This window comes from Hippopotamus amphibius, chromosome 12 (genome assembly GCF_030028045.1).
Source record: "Hippopotamus amphibius kiboko isolate mHipAmp2 chromosome 12, mHipAmp2.hap2, whole genome shotgun sequence".
Taxonomy (NCBI): domain Eukaryota; kingdom Metazoa; phylum Chordata; class Mammalia; order Artiodactyla; family Hippopotamidae; genus Hippopotamus; species Hippopotamus amphibius.
Window position 1 is genome coordinate 98,444,324 of NC_080197.1, and position 18,069 is coordinate 98,462,392.

General features: G+C 41.8%; 1 protein-coding gene across 1 annotated transcript; it reads right to left on the reverse strand.

Moving 5' to 3' along the window:
• Positions 1 to 507: 507 nt before the first annotated feature.
• Positions 508 to 15,230, reverse strand: PYM1 (PYM homolog 1, exon junction complex associated factor). The gene is made up of 3 exons (XM_057702543.1): positions 15,179 to 15,230; positions 1,837 to 1,930; positions 508 to 1,450 (listed from the first exon to the last, which is right to left on the reverse strand). Exons 1-3 carry the CDS (start codon positions 15,210 to 15,212, stop codon positions 967 to 969), a joined length of 612 nt encoding a protein of 203 aa, XP_057558526.1. The 5' UTR covers positions 15,213 to 15,230; the 3' UTR covers positions 508 to 966.
• Between the last annotated feature and the right edge of the window lie 2,839 nt (positions 15,231 to 18,069).

Here is an 18,069-nt window from a genome sequence, read left to right on the forward strand (position 1 = left end):
TTTTGGCCGCATTGGGTCTTAGTTGCAGCATGTGGAATCTTCACTGAGGCATGCAGGACCTTGCGTTGCAGTGCACACGGGTACTTTGTCGCAGGCTCTCTAGTTGCAGTGCACGGGTTCCAGAGTGAGTGGGCTCTGGAGTTTGCAGCATGCGGTCTCTAGTTGAGGCGTGCAAGCTCAGTCATTGTAGCGCTTGGGCTTAGTTACCCCATGGATGTGGGGTCTTAGTTCCCTGACCAGGGATCGAATCTGCATCCCCTGCATTGGAAGCCAGATTCTTTACCACTGGACCACCAGGGAAGACCCCGAAGTTTCATTTTACTATGACACTAATTTCTGTACACTGAAGTCTGAGCAAATATGTACAGAAGCCAGTGTTGCTAATTTGGTGTTACATATAATTTTTAAAAATCAAAAGTTATATTACTCCCAACATTTATCTTCCTGTGCCAAACTGAAGGGGATAAAACACCTACTAGAAGCTGAAAAGACGCAAAACAAGACATATTGTCTACTTGAGTTTATTCTGTTCTTTAAAAAAAAAGAAAAGAAAAAAAAAGAGGTTAGGGATGGAGGGGGAAATAACCCATAAACACTGTGAACAGGAACCAAGACTCCAAGACTTGGGCGTACTTCCCCTACCCTCAACCTCAGTTCTCTGGGAGACTCCCACCCACCCAATTTTCTTTTAATCAAGACACCCAAATCAGCAGCAAAGGTACCTGGGGTAGTCACTGAGATTTTGAACACTGGGAATGGGAGGGAGAAAGTCCAAAAAAATAGGAGTTGGGAAGAAAAGGGAAGGAATGAGGGAGAGGCTAGGCTCTGGAGGACGGATGTGGGCCTTGAGAGGTGGAAGTGAGCCAGTACGGGGGTACCCCTCCTGACTGCTGCTGCTCACGTTCCCCAGGACCCCAGAGAGCCCCATGGTTTGTTCTGTAGTCCATCCCCTATTCCCCAAAGGCCTCACAGGCCCAGCTCCAAGTCCTCTAGCTCCTCCTCCAGCGCCCTCCTCCTCGCGAGCTTCTCCAGCTGCTCTTTGCTGGGCTGGCTGACTTCCCCAGCTTGGATCCGCTGCTGCAGCTCCTCCACCTGCCGAAGCTTCTTCTTTAGGTTCTTTATCTTCTTGGCCTTCTCGGCGGTGGCAGCTGAGTCGGGCTGGTCGGAGGCAGCTGTAGGCGCTGCCCGGGAGGCCTGTGGGGCACTGGGGACCTGGGCTGTCTCTCCCAGGGACACCTTCTCGAGAGTCCGGCTCAAGGCCTCCGCCTCCCCTTTCTCTTGCTGCTGCCGCCTCTTCTCCTTCCGCTTCAGGTTGCGTTTGGCTGCCTTGGAGAGGCCTGGTTCACCGCCTTCAGGCCTGGACGGAGTGACCGGAGCAGTGGCCTCCGGGCTCAGGCCGGGGGGCAGTTCTGGTTTACTCTTGAAAAACTTCACATACTTGTTCTCATACCTGCGGGTAATAGTGTCAAAGAATCACTGACTTTTCAAGCCCTTTCCCTAACCTTATAATTTACTTCACCCTTTTCACTTTCCTGCTTCCTTCCTCTCCCACTGGCCCCTCCTCAACTTTCCTCTGCTCTGCAGGTTGTAGGGTCCCTAGGTCCTAAAACTCTGGATCTCTTAATGCTATTTACAGGTTCTGCTGAACAGAGGCTACAGGAACACGAGTCAGTCACGTGGTTATTCATCCCTCACTCATTCCTGAATCCCAGCCCCCTCCTTCTATTTCCTAGGATCCTGGGATCTGGAAATTCTTCCCTGATCTCACAGGCACACATGTTCTTTCTTGTTGTAGGGACCCCATTAAATACCCCCTCCCCATGCCTAACCACGCACACTGGGACCTCCTCCTGGGGCACATAGCCTTCTTTCACCCTCCGCTGTTTTCGCCAGGTCCCGTCAGGTCGCTGTGTTGAGGCGATGTACTTGCCTGAAATGGGAGAATTAATTGGAGAGTTACTCTTTCTAATTTTCAGATGGCTCCCAAGATGAAAGGATGCATGAATGCACACAGCTTCCCCCAGCACCTTCCACTAAACGCATCCGTTAAGGCATTCTTCTCTCATATCAACACTCAATCCCGCTCTCATTATTTACTGAGTGCCTATATACCCTTTAATACACCATCCCTGCCCTCAGGGAGTTTCTACTTTTATAATCTAGTTGGCAAGACAAGGCAGGCACAGAGAAAGTTTAAAAAACACAAAACAGCATGAGGACATCAAAAGACAGCACATGCCTAAGAGTCTAAAAAGGGCAAAAACAAGAATCATAGGAAGGAGAAATGACCAGAGATGTTGTAGAAAAGAGGAAGCTTTATTAAGGTGGATGGTGAAAAACAGGTCAACTTTCAGGAATCCATACTGTAGATATAAAAGCACTAGTACACAGGCTACATGTAAAAGATGTTTGCATTATAATAATGTTGCTGCATTATTTAAATTAGCAAAAAACTGAAAGCAACTTGAATGACCATCAATAGATGAGTGACTAAACAGATGTGAGTCACCCACATGATGGAACACCGTGCTGTTATGAAAAAGAATGTCAGATACAAAAGCACTGACCTTAAATGGTATTCATGATATACTAAGTGAAAAACAAGTTGCTGGATAATATGTATAGATCCTCAAACTTTCCTATTTCAGAATCCTCCACAGGCTCTTATTTTCTAATACTATGCATTTCACGGTGCAATTTTTTAAAAAAATCATATCCATTAATCTTATCAGAAAACTCTTTACTGCAAAGCTGTTGTGCTCACAGTGGCAGATACAAGTTTTCCAAAATTCTCATTTTCACTTGAAGGCTTGGATTTCATCACTGGCAACACTGAGTCAGTTGTTTTTCTTAAAATGACAGGCTCACTTCTTTCATTTTCAGGAAAATGCCTATCAGATACGCAAGTCTGAATTACCATAGTTTGTCATTGGTTCTTTCAAGTAAAAATAGAGTTCTGTGGAAAGGAAGCTTGTTTAGCTTGCAACTCTGACAATTGTGCCAGTGCTTCTCCTTGAGACATGACTTCAATGTGCAGCAGTGTTTCATGCTTATTTTCCATTTAATTCACAGAGAATGCTAAAAAGATGTGTGATTTTCAGTTATAAGATGAATAAGTTCTGGGAATACAAGGTACAGCATGGTGACTATAGTCAGCAAAACTGAATTGTATACTTGAAAGCTGCTGTGAGTTTTAATATTCTTACTGTAAATCAATGAAATGGTAATTATGTGAGGAAAAGGATGTTAACTAACCACACTGTGAGACACCTTTCACAATATAAATATGTATCACATCATTACACTGTATACCTAGAACATTGTATACAACGTTAAATGTCAATATCTCAATAAAGGTGGAAGAAAAATAAAGAAAAAGATGTGTATTAAAGGGCCAGGGTTTAATAAAATTAATAACTTTTATTGCATCATCAAGGATATTCTTTTTTTTTAATAAATTTATTTATTTATTTATTTTATTGGCTGTGTTGGGTCTTTTATGCTGTACACGAGCTTTCTTTTAGTTGCGGTGTGTGGGCTCCTCATTACCGTGGCTTCTACTGTTGCAGAGCACAGACTCTAGGCGCGTGGGCTTCAGTAGTTGCAGCACATGAGCTCAACAGTTGTGGCTCGCGGGCTCTAAAGCGCAGGCTCAATAGTTGTGACGCACAGGCCCAGCCGCTCCATGGCATGTGGGATCCTCCTGGAGCAGGGATGGAACCTGTGTCCCCTGCATTGGCAGGTGGATTCTTAACCACTGCGCCACCTAGGAAGCCCCATCAAGGCTATTCTTAAGTGAAACTGGCATTATTTACTGCAAGCATGTGGCAGTGAAGACCACGGCTTGCACAGTTTGGCGCCACCACCTTGACTGGTGCTAAGAGGCCAGCAGTTTTACCCACCACTGCTTTTGTACTCTCAGTGCAAATGTTAACCCAGAAAAGAGGCAAATAACATCTTAGTATATCATCAAAATAGTTACGCTTGCAGACCTCCAGAAAGGGTCTTAGGGAATCCCCAAGGGTCCTGCACAACATTTTGAGAACTGCTGGTGTAGAGGATGCTCCCATTCTTGTTGGGGGCAAGGAGCAGCACTTAGAGGTCCCCACATTTTGTGTATAGGGGCAAAGGGGAAGGTGTGGAAGGACACATACCAAGATACCAAGACTTTAATGCTGGTTACCTTAAGAGGGATAACCTGGAAGAAGAGGTGGTAGAAACCATTACCCTTTAATAACATTTTTTTAAAACACACAAATATATGTGTTATTCTTGTTTTTTTTTTTAGTATAACTTTTGTTAAAAAAAGAAAAGAAAAAGAAAAAAGATTAACAAAATAAAGTCAAGTCCAGAGCCTCCCACATGAATTATACATTGTTACATGAATTGGGTTTTTGTTCAAAATGCAAATATCATTAACAAATTAAAACAAAAAATGTTAAAGAAAATGGGTAAGATTTAACAGGGAGAGGGGATGGGAGAAAGAACAAACATGAGCCATGAAAGGCTTGGATGTGGGATATCCTGGAGTACGTAGAGAATAGAAAACAGAGGAGTCCAGGAAAACCGGACAGTTCATGCTGGGGAATAATATGAAGCTAGGTTGAAAATTTTAAATGGGGCCAGATCTTAGAAAGCCTTAAAAACAAGGTCAAGGAATTAATTTCTCTGGTGAATAAAAGAAGGCCACTGAGGATATTGTTTGCCTGGCTGCCACAGTTTAGGGACAGGAGTAAAAACTCAAGAACAAAAACACAGAGGCTCCACAGAGGAAGAACTGAGCCTAGAGCTGGGCTTTGAAGAAAGAGTCAAACTAAAGAAAATGAAAAGGGAAGCAGAATGGATTCTAAACAGAATCCTGCTCTAAAACAAAATTTCGGACGTGGGAATGCAGATTGCATGGGTAGGAGACGGTGACTAGACCAGCCTGGCTGAGTCAGGGCTGATATAAAGTAAATGAGAGAATGTTCAGACCCTGAAATGCCAGTTAAGGAGTTTAATATCTGGCACATGGCATGCATCCAATAAATGTTTATCAAATGAATGAATCTTTTATCCAAAGCAGAGTTTTAGGGCAACTAATCTGGCATGATGAAAAGATGAATTGTTAAGGGAAAACATTGGAGACTGAGGAAATCAGTTAGGAAAAAAAGACAGCAATAATCCTGGCATGAGAGACAGAACTGGCTGAGAGTAGAAAGGAAGAGAATGCTGCCAGATACATTATCAAAGAATTAACAGCACTTGGTAATTCACTGACGGGGGAGGGGTAAAGAGGTTAAGTCAAAGACAATTCAACACTTTGTTTTAGTAATGCAGATCTTGAAAATTTGGCATAAGGAAATACTTCCAACAGGAAAAAGCAAAAACAGAAAAAAAAAAGGAAAGGGAGAGTAATCATGTGAAAATTATGGCATTAGCTATAAATAGCTAAAAATTAAAAACAAACTTCACATCCAGTTATACAGGAATGGTTTATAATATAGCCATTAAAAATAATGATTAAAAATTTAATCATTAATATAATGGAATGGAAGACATAATAAAATTACATATACACTATGATTTCAATGATTGTTATGCATATTCATAAGTTTAGAAAAGAATGTGCAATATGAAAAGTTATGTTTGGTGACTGGATTATGAATAACTTTTCCTTTTAAAAATTCCCATTAAGGTTACTGCTATATTGTGAGTTTTTAAAAATCTCATTTTGGGTTTCAGATATAAGTGGAGAATGAGTACACAAAGGAGAGTGAAATTACTTTGACCAGGTGACTTATAAAGATTTTATGGAAGACAAAGCATCTTTGTGATCTTTGGAAGACAAGCAGTATTTAGACAGGTGGAGGCAGGGGTGTGGTTATGAGGAAAGAGGAGAAAGGGAAGTATTTCAGGCTTATATAGCAACATAAACAAAGGAACAAATCAGACTAGTCATTCCCCTACTTAAAATTCTTTCTGGATTCCTGTTGCCCTCAGGGTATTTACATGGAAGATGGAACCACACACAAAGGCCTTCTTGACCCAGCTCTTGCTAGTCTCCAGCTTCTTAGCACCCAATCACTCACATTCTCTGCTCCAGCAACTGAAACAGTCACAAATCTCACCAGACTGTGTCTTCACTCTCTATGCCGTTTTGCTTTTACATCCTTTGGCTTGGAATAGACTTTTCTTGATTCTTATCTTAGTTAATGCCTATTGGTCTTTAAAGGTCAAGTTCAAGTATAAACTCTTCAGTGAAGTCTTTCCTGACCTCCCCACCCCAAACCAGTTTAGAAGTTGCCCTTTGTGCACCCACAGCACCCGTTTTGGCCTTTTATCATGATCTAATGTTTAACATAATTGTTTGCTTGCTGGAGAGCAGAAACTCTGCCTTTGATCTTTGAAACAAAGGGCCTGGTCCATGGAAGGCTGTAATTAATTCAAATTAATGAATAAATAAATTTAAGTATCATATTAGCGAATAGCAAGAATCCAGTATATATTTGGGCAAAAAGCCTATGTAATGGGAAAACAGACTAGAGGTAAATTAGTCAGAATATAAAAGGTACCCAATCTCCTCTAGAGTTTGGACTCAAGCTTCAGAATGTGGGAGAACACTGGAGGCCATCAAAGGAGTGCAGATGATCTGCTCAAAGCATTCTTTAAGAAGATCAACCTGAAAATGTGTAACATAAACTAAAGGTAAAAAAAATGAAAGCAATAGCTGTAATGTGAGAAGACGATTTAAATGGTCTCTATGGGTGTTGAAAAGCAAATGAATGAGAAATTCATTATGAAGAGTAAATAGTCAGGATCCGAAGACTGCCAAGATTTTAGTGAGAGGAAATCATTGTGCTACAGTGGATTTACTCTGGTGCTTTTCACATGTTTTCTCTTATTTTTCACAACATACCTGTGGGTATGTAGGGCATATGGTAATAACATTATTCACACATGGATTTTAAATGTTTATTGAGCACTTGCTGTCGTGGCAGGCACTGTAACAGGAGCTAGGGATACAACAATGAACAAATAAAGCAAGCAAGGGTCTTGCCTTCTGGGAGCATGCATTCTAGCTAAAAAGAAAGGTAAGGACACAAATGAACAAACTAATTGAGTATCACTTCTGAATGTGGACAATTTGGAGGAGAATAAAAACTACTGATATAAAGAAAGTCCAAAGGAGAAGACAACTTTGTGAAAATAACTAATTCAGTTCTAGACAGGCAGTGTTTTTACATGGAATTAAGGAGAAAGAGACAATGCTAGAAACATACATTTAAGTAAACTGCAGAGATTATAGTTGAAGACTTTAGACTAGCAAAGATGGCAGAGACGTGGATGGACCTAGAGACTGCATACAGAGTGAAGTAAGAAAGAGGAAAACAAATAGCATATATTAACCCATATAAGTGGAATCTAGAAAAATGGTATAGATGATCTTATTTGCAAAGCAGAAATAGAGACACAGACACAGAGAACAAATGTATGGATACCAAGGTGGGGGGGTTGGGGGGAGGAATTGGGAGATTAGGATTGACATATATACACTACTATGTATAAAACAGATCACTAATGAGAACCTACTGTATAGCACAGGGAACTCTATGGTGACCTAAATGGGAAGGAAATCCTAAAAAGAGGGGATATATGTGTACATATGGATGATTCACTTTGCTGTACAGCAGAAACTGACATAGCAGTATAAAACAACTTTACTCCAAAATAAATAAATAAATAAACAAATAAACAAACACAGGGGAAAAAAAGACTAATAAAGATGGAATGTGAGAAAAGATAGGGCAGAAGCTTCTCAAATGGCCATCCTAACTGGAAGCCCTCAGAGATACAAATAGCCAATTATCACAAAGGAGCACCTATTTTATGTTATTTTGGTTTCATTCCCTGGCCTTGATGGTATCCAAAGGTAAAGTCAAAAAGAAGGGAGAGGTTTGCTGATTCCTAGCCCTAGAAATAAAAACCATGGGCAGAATACCATGATTTTCAGGTAGCGAGAGAGAACCAGAAACTAGAGGTTAGAGACTGCTACTATACAAACTTTGTAAGCATTGTTATTTCCCCACATCTGCTGTTTTGTAATCCTCAGGCTGTTTCCTTAAAGTGAAAAGGGCCTTATTTCCAGGGGTGCCAGGAAGACAGTGAAGAGACAACACAACAAGGCTGGAAAGAATTCCAAAGTTTAGGTGGAAGTGACTGTTAAAGGTGTGCTGAATCCCTGGGGCCTGCTTCAAAGTTAAGAAAGGAGCTCTGGGTCACAGATCTGAGCCCCAGGGCCAACAATTATAAGACTTAGATGTGGTTTCTAACAGAGAGAAAGTATTAAAAGATCCAATTGGGAGGAATGACCCTGGGAAAACGGTCATGATTATTTTCCACAAGGAAGAAAAGGTGTCAGCAACGCCAGGAAATAATCCTTAGAAAAGAAGGACCAGGAAAGTACTATTTTATGAGACCAAGAGTTTGAAATAAGGGCAGATGATTAACAGTATTAAATACTACAGAGATATTAAGGAAAAGGAGAACTGAGTAGAAAAACGTTTTTGATTTTGGTACTTTGGAAATTCCTAATTAAGTTCAAGAATACAGCCTCAGAAAAGCAGCCAGACTACACATTAATTAAGTGCAATGAACGTTTATTGAAAGCCTCCAATGATAAAAATACTATACTAAGTGCTACAGGGGTTATCAAAATCAGTAAAATGGCTCCTACTTTCAAGAAATGCACACTGTAAGTACAGAGAAGGGAGGCAAGTTAGGCAAACCAAGAATAAAACAAAAATAGACATGTCTTACGTATCCCTAAGAGACACTGATACATACTAATAGGAGATTTCAGGAGAATAAATAACCACAGCCCATTTGATGGGGGAAGGTGACAGGAAATTAGGAAAATCTCAGGGACTTGACCTCAAAGACTAGGAAGTAGCAGTAATAACAACAACAGTAAATCAGCGGCTGATATTTCTGCAGGCAGAGAAAGGAAGGGAAAGGGCATTCTAAGAGGAATAACTACAAGTAAAATGATGGCAGTGTAAAACTCACAGTATGTTAACAATTAGGAAAAGACATTTATTAATAAGTGGCTACGTTACACCAGGAAATTTACATACACTACCTGACTGAATCCAGACAATAGGTAGATTATTATCATCTACAGGTGAGGAAACAAAGTCTTCAAGAGGTTGGAGATATGTCCAAGATCACAAAGGCAGTATGTAGCTGCAGTCTGAACCCAGTTCTGATGCTGAAGCTTACACATCAGCACACTGCTATTCCACCTGTTTTATACTACACAGCCCAGTTTCACTGGAGGGTTTAGGCAGAGACATAGTATGTGATAATACTGTATTGAAAAGTGGTTTGTTGTTAGAGAGGAGTATCTTGAATGTAAAAGTGAATGGTCCACATGTAAATTCGATAGTCAATTCCAAAAAGATAATAGCAGCTACCCTTTACTGAGTGCTTGCTTCATGCCAAGGACAGTACTCAGTATTTATATATATTATTTCATTTTCACAACCCCATGAAGGATTACTCCAGTTTCACACATGATGAGAAAATTAATAATTTGCCCAAAGTTACAATGTCAATAAACTGCAGTAGAATTCAAACCCAAGCTGTGGGTTCCAAAGGCTGTGCTTTTTACACTACTATTGTGTATTGTGTTATAACTGAAAAAGAATAACCAGAAAGTTCAACCTTACTAGTAACCAAAGGAATACAAATTAAAACTATAAAATATCATTTTTACCTATCAAAGCAGAAGAATTTTTAAAGATCAGAATACCAATGTAGTCAGAGAAGTGATGAAACTAGTATATTCATATACTGTCAATGGGAAAACCTTTTAGAAAGCAATATGGCTAAGTGAGAGTATAAGGTAGTCCAGTCATTTAGCAGCATTTCCTAACTATTTTGTTATATAAAACACTATTTCTGTAAGATATTAACAAGGGTTACCCCCAAAAAATTGTTACATAAGTTTGAGAAATTCTGGGTTAAACATAGGAAAACAAAAGATTTTGTTCTTATTAGCAAGACTAAAATGAGTTATGTTCTTATTCATGTGAATATTCTGTTGGAAATGTGGTTTACAGTGTTCCCCAACTTTATCTGACCACAGGAACCTTATTTTTATTTTAGTTTTTTATTTTACAGCACATCTCACAAGACTACTAAGTATTCTGAGAATCATATTTTGGGAAGTACAGCCATTTGGTATGATCCAAATTATGTTAAATAGATATGCTGTATATGTGCATAGAAAGAAAAACTAAAAGGAAATGTAACTATAATTATCTTTGGGCTCTGAAATTTCCAAACATGCTTGTGTCTTATATTTTATCCTAGTTATGAAAATATTTTCCAAGTTTTCTACAATCAATGTGAATTAATTTTATAATTAATAAAAATAAAATCTGTACCCTCCAATCCAGTAATTCTACTTCTGAGAAATCTAGCCTAAGAAAATAACACTAAATGCAGACAAAAATTTATGTACAAAAATATTCATAGAGTTCTTGTAATTAAAATTCTGGAAACAATCTAGAAGTCCAATAGAAGAAATACAAGAGAGGGTACATGCTCAAACAATAAAACACTCTGCCAGTATTTTAAAAGATGTTTACAAATGAGTTTTCAATAGCAAGGAAAAATATTTATGTCATGAGGTTAAATGAAAAGGCAACGCATAAAAATGTAAACACTGCCTGATTAAAAAAACGTTTTAAAAATGCACAGAAAAATTATAAGGGTATAAGCCAAATTTAACAGTGGATGATTATACTGAACAAAAATTACATAATTAAATTTGTACTTAAGGAGCAGCAATAAGGTAACAGTGTATCAAATGAACTGGACGAGAGAGACAGACAGACAGACAGACAGACACAGACAGACAGACAGAGGCAGGACAACTGTTTAGGAGGTAACTGCAATATTTGCAGGACAAAGGAACCTAGAATTTTATTAGGCACTTAGACTGACCCAAGTATTCTGCTTGATACTTTACACATATAATCTCTTCTAATCCATAATCTTATATCAGTAATAATTACAGAACCATTTTTTGGGTACTTTCTATGTGCTAGACATGTACGTTATTTCATTTAAATTTTAATTCTCACAATAATTGTATGTTGTAGGAGTTATTATTCCTATTTCATTGATGAGAAAACTAAGGCTTGGATTCCCTAGGCTTAAAATTCCCAGACCATATATCTAACAAATATGGAAGATGGGATAAGGGTAATGGCAGCAGAAACAGAAGAATGATACTTTTGACAACTGGGGGATGAAGGAGAGAGGAGGGAGTAAAAGACAATCCAAAAACAACACTCTGGTTAATTTTGTTAATAACAACGAAAACACCTAGTGCTCTGATCTTGGTTTCCCACACCATTCTTCAATAAAAGGAACAAGGGCTCCTTAGAGAAATAGCTGTTTCTGGGACTGGGGCAGGAAATATACAAGATGAGCCTGGAGCATCTTCTAGTGCCAGAAAATAAGGAAGAGCTAAACAAAACAACCCTACACTGATGGGGGTATGTCAAAGGGACAGAAGGCCAACTAAAAGAGCTGCCAATATTCAAAGCTGGAACATCTGAGCAATAAGATAAATAAAATAAGCCAAAGTTCATACTGATACAAATAAATGACTGAATAAATAAACGGCAGAGAAGAGACAAATCTCCTTCGCAGCAGAATTCCAAATGACGTATATAAACACTCCATCCTTAAGGGAGGCAGCATAACTTGGGCTATGAATGGTGACTTCCTTCTAAAGAGTACAAAATGGAAAGGAGAAGGGGAAAAAAATCACTTTACAGTGGAGAAGGCTTCCAAACACTACCTCAGTCCGGAGATCATGGTAAACATCAAGAGTAAAAACACCTTTGCGATACTATGTATCCTCGATAAGATATGATAAAGATGTCACTTTACTTCTATGGTCCTCCCCTAAAAAGCACATAATCCCAGTCTAACCATGAGAAAAATATCAAATTCCAATAGAGCAGCATCCTACAAAAATAGCTGACCAATACTCCTCAAAATTGTCAAGGTCATCAAAAACAAGCAAAGTCTGAGAAACTGTCACAGCCAATATGAGCTTAAGAAGACATGAGAACTAAATGTAACAAGGGGTTCTGGAACAGAAAAAAAATTAGGTAAAAATTAAGTAAATCTGAATAATATATGGACCTTAGTTAATAACAATGTATGAATATTGCTTCATTAATTTCAATAATCATATCATACTAATGTAAGATGTTAATAACAGGGGAAACTGAGTTTAAGGTATATGGGAATTGTCTATCATTTTTCGCAATTTTTCTATAAATCTAAAACTGTTCTAAAAAATAAGATCTATTTAAGATAAAAAAAGAGAGAGAGAAATGATGCAATAAGTTGATGTTGGGTTGGCTAGAACAACGGGCCTTTAACAGAAATAAGGAAGGAAAAACTGATATTGATTTTGGTCAGACTGGATTTAAGGTGCAACAGTACATCCAAGAATGAAACTACTCACCAAACAATTAGAAAAGGGAACTGACAACTCAGGAGAGAGGCTGGTACTAGAAAGAAAACATTGTAAAGAGTTAAGGAACAGGGAATTCCCTGGCGGTCCAGTGGTAAGGTTAGGATTTGGCGCTTTCACTGCTGTGGCCCAGGTTCGATCCCTGGTTGCGGAACTAAGATCCCACAAGCTGCAAGGCCAAAAAAAAAAAGTTAAGGAACAAGTAAGCAGTAAAGGAATGGAAACAGTATGTGAGGACCTGATATTCAAGAAATCAGGCTGTGAACAGGAAAGAAACTGAAGTAACAGACCTTGATTTCTCAATGAAATAGAAAGTGAGGCCATTTGCCACAAGAAGAATTAAAAGGGAAAGTCACCGAGAGCTGAGAAAGGCAGGGGAAACAGCCATGGCAGAATGTAAGCAAACCAAGAAAGAAGAATTGGAGAAAAGCTGTGATCTTGGCAAAAGTTAACATTAAGTTATATTATACTGAATGTGCTACTGTCTGTGCCTTTTCTCTAGCCATGTGCTGTGGCCTAGAAGCAGAAGCCAAGAAAACAGTTGATGGGTATGATTCAAGATAACAAAAGTGCTTGTTTAGTATGGAAAATCAACATGAATGAAGAAAGCAATGAGGATAGTGACTGGTCATAGAGGTCTAGCAGGGCAGCATCAAAAGTAGTCATGAAGGGGGCTTCCTAGGTGGTGCAGTGGTTGAGAATCCGCCTGACAATGCAGAGGTCACAGGTTCGATCCCAGCTCCGGGAAGATCCCACATGCCAGGGAGCAACTAAGCCCGTGTGCCAATAAAATTAAAAAAAAAAAAAAAAAATTATCTTCCTGAAAAGTAGTCATGAAGATACTAGTAGACTCAATGAAATGGGAAAGGTTAAGGACCAGAGAACCTAAGAAGGGCAAAAAGCTGATTCTATGCGTGTTTGGAAGGAAAAAAGGTGATTGGGTAAGGAAGCTAAAATAAGTAATGGGGATACGTAGTAGGTCCAGATTGTAGTGATTCTGATATGTAGCTGGTTTGAAAATTCAAAGGAAAGCCAATGGTCTCATGTTGAGGAACTATAAGAGTATTCCAAAGACGCTGAAGACACTGAGAATGAGTGGAGACACTGAGAAACAGAATAAAAAATTTAAAAAAAAAATGATACAGTACATCTGGGTCCTGTGGGCAGTGGATGATGGCCCTGAGGTTTTAGATAAAATCCTATAATTGCATGGCAATACCTTCCATGAGAATTACAGTGACAGTGGTAGATCAATGATCTAGAAGTAGTAAGGGAAAGCAAAAAAGCAGTGATTCCTTCTCCTTTTCCACACAAAGAACAGAAGATACCTCTTGGTGGGACAGGAGGGTGAGATGTGATATCTGGATTTTCATTAAATCAGTTTAAAGAAAACAGTTAAGAATAAAGAGAAGTGCATTGGACAATGAGTAATATATTCAAAGCACACATTAAAAGAAGCTAATTGAAGAATTATCTACGATGTAGAGAGCAAGAGAAGAGGTTGCACCATTTTGAAAGGTGAGGTTGCAGAGAAGTAGCAGACATTGAGTTGTCATTAGATACCATAGGAGAGATGAGTTGAGATGTACGTAACATGGAAAACAAGCAAAGCAAGAGGCATAAACGGTACATTTTAAAAGAGACTGTATGTAACAAAGCACACACACACACTGTCACTTCTATAGAATATACACACACAATGATGGTTACAAAAAAACAGTAACACTTTGCCTTGCACGGCATTTTATAAATTGCTTTCATATATACTATCTTATTTGACTGTCATTGGGTAGATATGCACATTTTTCTGAAGATGAAGAAATCAGAAATGGAATATAGCCAAAATGAAAATCTTGATTCTCAGTTTTCAACACATAAACCTCACATACACAGCAGACAGTTCAGCATCTCAATCAGCCAGGTTGGAAAATCTTCTCTGACCAGAAGGAATAGTAGGTTCTATAAACTTGTCAGAGGGCTTGAGAGGCCACTAGAGGCCTGTTTACCTTCTACCACCTTAGATCCCTCAACTCCCATCACCAGAGAAGGTACAGAAGGGCAGTGCCATCAAGGAGAAAATTCAAGCTGAAAGTTGTATTAGGTTCCTCTTCCCTTCACATCTCTGGACCTCAGTGACCCACTAATGAAGATGAGGGAGAGTGGAAAAAGAACTATGTGGCAACGACGAGGTCTCCAACAGATACAGCCTCGAGAAGAATTTAAACGGGGCTGGGGTAGGGCAGAAAGCAGGTACACTGAGAGATGGGGGAGGGGAAAAGGGGGAAAGCAGGAATTGGAGGGAACTGAGAGTGGAGGAGCCCCCAAGGCTGAAGAACCCAAAAGAGATATGGGAGCTCCAACTGCTGGAGAAAAGCTAAGAGCCCGTGAGGGTCCTGGAGCAAGGGCCAGCATTGAAGAACCCCAGGGTTTGGGTGACCGGAAGCGGAGACCCCCAAACACGAGACCAGAAGGGGGCGCAGATGACACCCCGTAGGAGAGAATGAATGGGGAAGGCGGTCCGGAGGGCGGGGCAAAGGAGGGGCCCCGGGATGGGCGGGGCACAGACCCCTTTACAAGTCCGAACCCCTGCCCCGAGAGCCCGGGGAGAAGCGGCTCCGCGTCTCCCGCACTCACCGCCGGTCTCGTCAGTTACATAGGGAGTCGCCATCTTGAAAACGCAAACCACTTCCGGCGTGAGCGGGCTGGGGTCCCGCCCCCCTCCCCACCGGAAGTGGAGTCCTGATTGTAGCAAGCCACCATTTTAGTCTTAAAGGGAGAGTACACCATTTGGTGGATAGACGTGGAGGGGGAGGAAGCGAGTAGAAGCTGAAGACTGTAATAAAATAAGAGCCGTGGGCCCTTTTACTGCCACTGATACCATTTTTGAGCGCCTGCCGCGTCTACGGCAGTTCTCTGGGCGCCGAGAGAAGTTCCGAGCCACAGCCCTTCTCCTCACAGGCACTCTTCGTCCGTCTAGGACCTGCGGGAGAAACGCGGGCAAGGCCCACGTGCACCCAGAAAGGGCGGGGGGCAGCTAATAAACGAGGAAAAGAGGAATATTCAGGCCCTGGCCTTCACCCAGGTCCCAGAGCAGCTGGGGGACGTGGGGCGGGGCGGGCACACTCCGGGACCGCACTGGGACGCACCAGTGTTGGGGGCACACACAAGACCCCCTAACTAACCCTCTCTCAGAAGGTGGGGAGGTCGAACTCGCGCGCCGAGTGTCCCTGCCGACTGGGACCCGAGAGAGGGGCGTGCAAGGCCGCGGGCGCTGCCGGTCGGTCACCTGTCCCCGCAGCCTCAGGGTTGCCGGCGGCGTCTCTGGCTGAGGAGGCGCGGCGGGCCGGCTGGGCGGGCAGCCCCGGCCTGGCCCTGCCCCTGGGGCGGCCCCAGGGACTCGGGCGGCGGAGTGGCGACGGCCCAATTTTGCTCTGCCCTTCGACCCCCGGAGCCTCCTCGGGCTTGGCCCCGGGGTCGGAGGGCAAGGTGAAGGCTTCTGGGCGGACCCAATTAGTATTCTAATTAACCTCGTGCGAGTCTCTGGGCGCTGGGGATCGAAATCCGGGCAACGCGCCGAGAGCCTGAGCCGTACAGTCACTCCCTCTGCAGCCCTGCCCTGCCCCGCCCCGTGCCTCCCTATTCTTTAGAGAACCCAAACATTCTCCCTCCCCCGCTCTTTTCAACAGCTCTTGTTCCTTTTGGGCTAAGTCCTGCTTAAACTCGTTTCCCCCACAGCTTGGGCGGGGCCGGCTACCGGTTCCTCTCCTCAGGTGTCGGCCCTGCCCTCCTCCACTTTTTCCTCATCAACCCCTTTCACCTTCCTCCAAATCCCCCACTTTGGCTTGGGTTAATGTCCAACAGGACCACTTAGTGACCACCTCCAGCACTAGGCTGCGTGTCCCACTTAAAAAACAAACAAAAAACCCACAGAGCAATGGCTGGCTAGGAACTTACTAAAGCTTTGAAATGAAGCTTCAGAAGTTTTACGGGGGTCACAGCTTGCCTTCTCTCCCATATGCCACCTTCCTGAGTTCCACCAGAGGCCCAACTCAAAAGATCTCAAAAAGGCTCATTTAAAAACTGATTTGCATTCAACACACAGTCATTGCAAGTGTTCTAACACTACCATCCTTAATCCCTTCCCTTCTTTTACCAATTGTGCTTCAGTCCTGCTAGGTCTAGTAGTATCCTGTCCATAGCCTTGTTGCTAACGATTAAAGGTACGCGTGAGATGAGGCTTCTAAAAACTAGAGGGATGCTTTGGTCCTGATTGTACTACCTGAGGAGTACTAGTGGGCTAATCAAAGGACCTTTCCGCAGCAAGAAGCAATCCTAAAGTGGCCCCTATTGACCACCCACCCCTAGGCCCCCCGCTATGCCCTTAGACATCCTGTCTTAGCTCTGGGGTTGACAGGAAGTGAAACTCAATTGTCTGCCTAGCAGACCTGCCTGGGACCCAGCCCTGAACCCCGGATGTGGCCCCCCCACCCTGAGGAGGAAGAGGGGAACGAAGAGGCTGGGGAGAATAAGGCTGTTGTTTTTTCCTTTCCCTTTGTTCATTGCGGTTTCTTTCTTTCTGTTTTTTATGATGTGGTTGATTAAAGAAATGTGCACCTGGAACTGTAGGCATTAGACACCTAGAGGCCTCCTCCTTAGATGGTTCTTGGCCTTTCTTCTCCCACCCCCACCAATAACTGACTGGGGTATGATGCAGCACAGATCCTAAAGAAGACACAAGCCCAGAGTATGACTGATTCCATTTTATGCCTTATTAGAGAGATCACCTCATTCCCCACTTTGAAGTCTCAAAAAATGTCTTAAAAGGAGCATCTTTAATTTCATGTAGAAACGTAGCTGAGGATGAGTGGAAAAATACAGGTCGTACATAGGGTGGTATCACTGCAAGTGTTATTTGCAAGGAAAGCTGAGTGCCTTAAGGATTAGTATCATTCCAGGATTTCTAGATGAGGGGCTTAGGGACAGAAAACTGATTGGAAGAGGAACTAGGGGACCTGTTCTTACTTATATTGTATATTTGTTTAGGATGGCTTACACACATACCCACACACACCAAGCCACTCTTTGGTGCAGTCCCTAAGCTGGGCTACCTATGTCTTTGGCTGTCCTGCAGAACAAAGTACAGGACCTGGTGCACAATAAGCCTTCAAAAGTGCTTATGATTTCCTGACTAAGGAGGTCATGTAGGAAGGGGAGATGAAGGATGGGGAGTGGCAGGGTCCTTGTCTTTTTAAGATTAGAGGGGAGACAGGAGCAGAGAGACAGGTCCTCTCCAACTGCTGCCTCAGAGCTCCAGTTCAGATGCAACAACAATACTCCAAACCCTATTACTCAGCAGCTATATTTCTGATAAAAATGGATGATTCTCTTCCAAGTCTCAAAACAGTCAAGAACTGCTTAGATCCCTCTGTTTCCACTAGAGGGCCTCATGTATTCATTCCTTCTCCTCTCCAACCCCCACCAAAAGTGTATCTATAAATATATAAATATTACATTTGTGTTTTTCT

Bases quoted from the DNA above. Each gene is read 5' to 3' on its own strand.
- PYM1 (XM_057702543.1), bottom strand. From the start codon at position 15,212: ATGGCGACTCCCTATGTAACTGACGAGACCGGCG. The intron at 1,931-15,178 runs GTGAGTGCGGGA...CTCCCATTTCAG, and splicing joins TGTAACTGACGAGACCGGCG to GCAAGTACATCGCCTCAACA. The intron at 1,451-1,836 runs GTGCGTGGTTAG...TATTACCCGCAG, and splicing joins CCCCAGGAGGAGGTCCCAGT to GTATGAGAACAAGTATGTGA.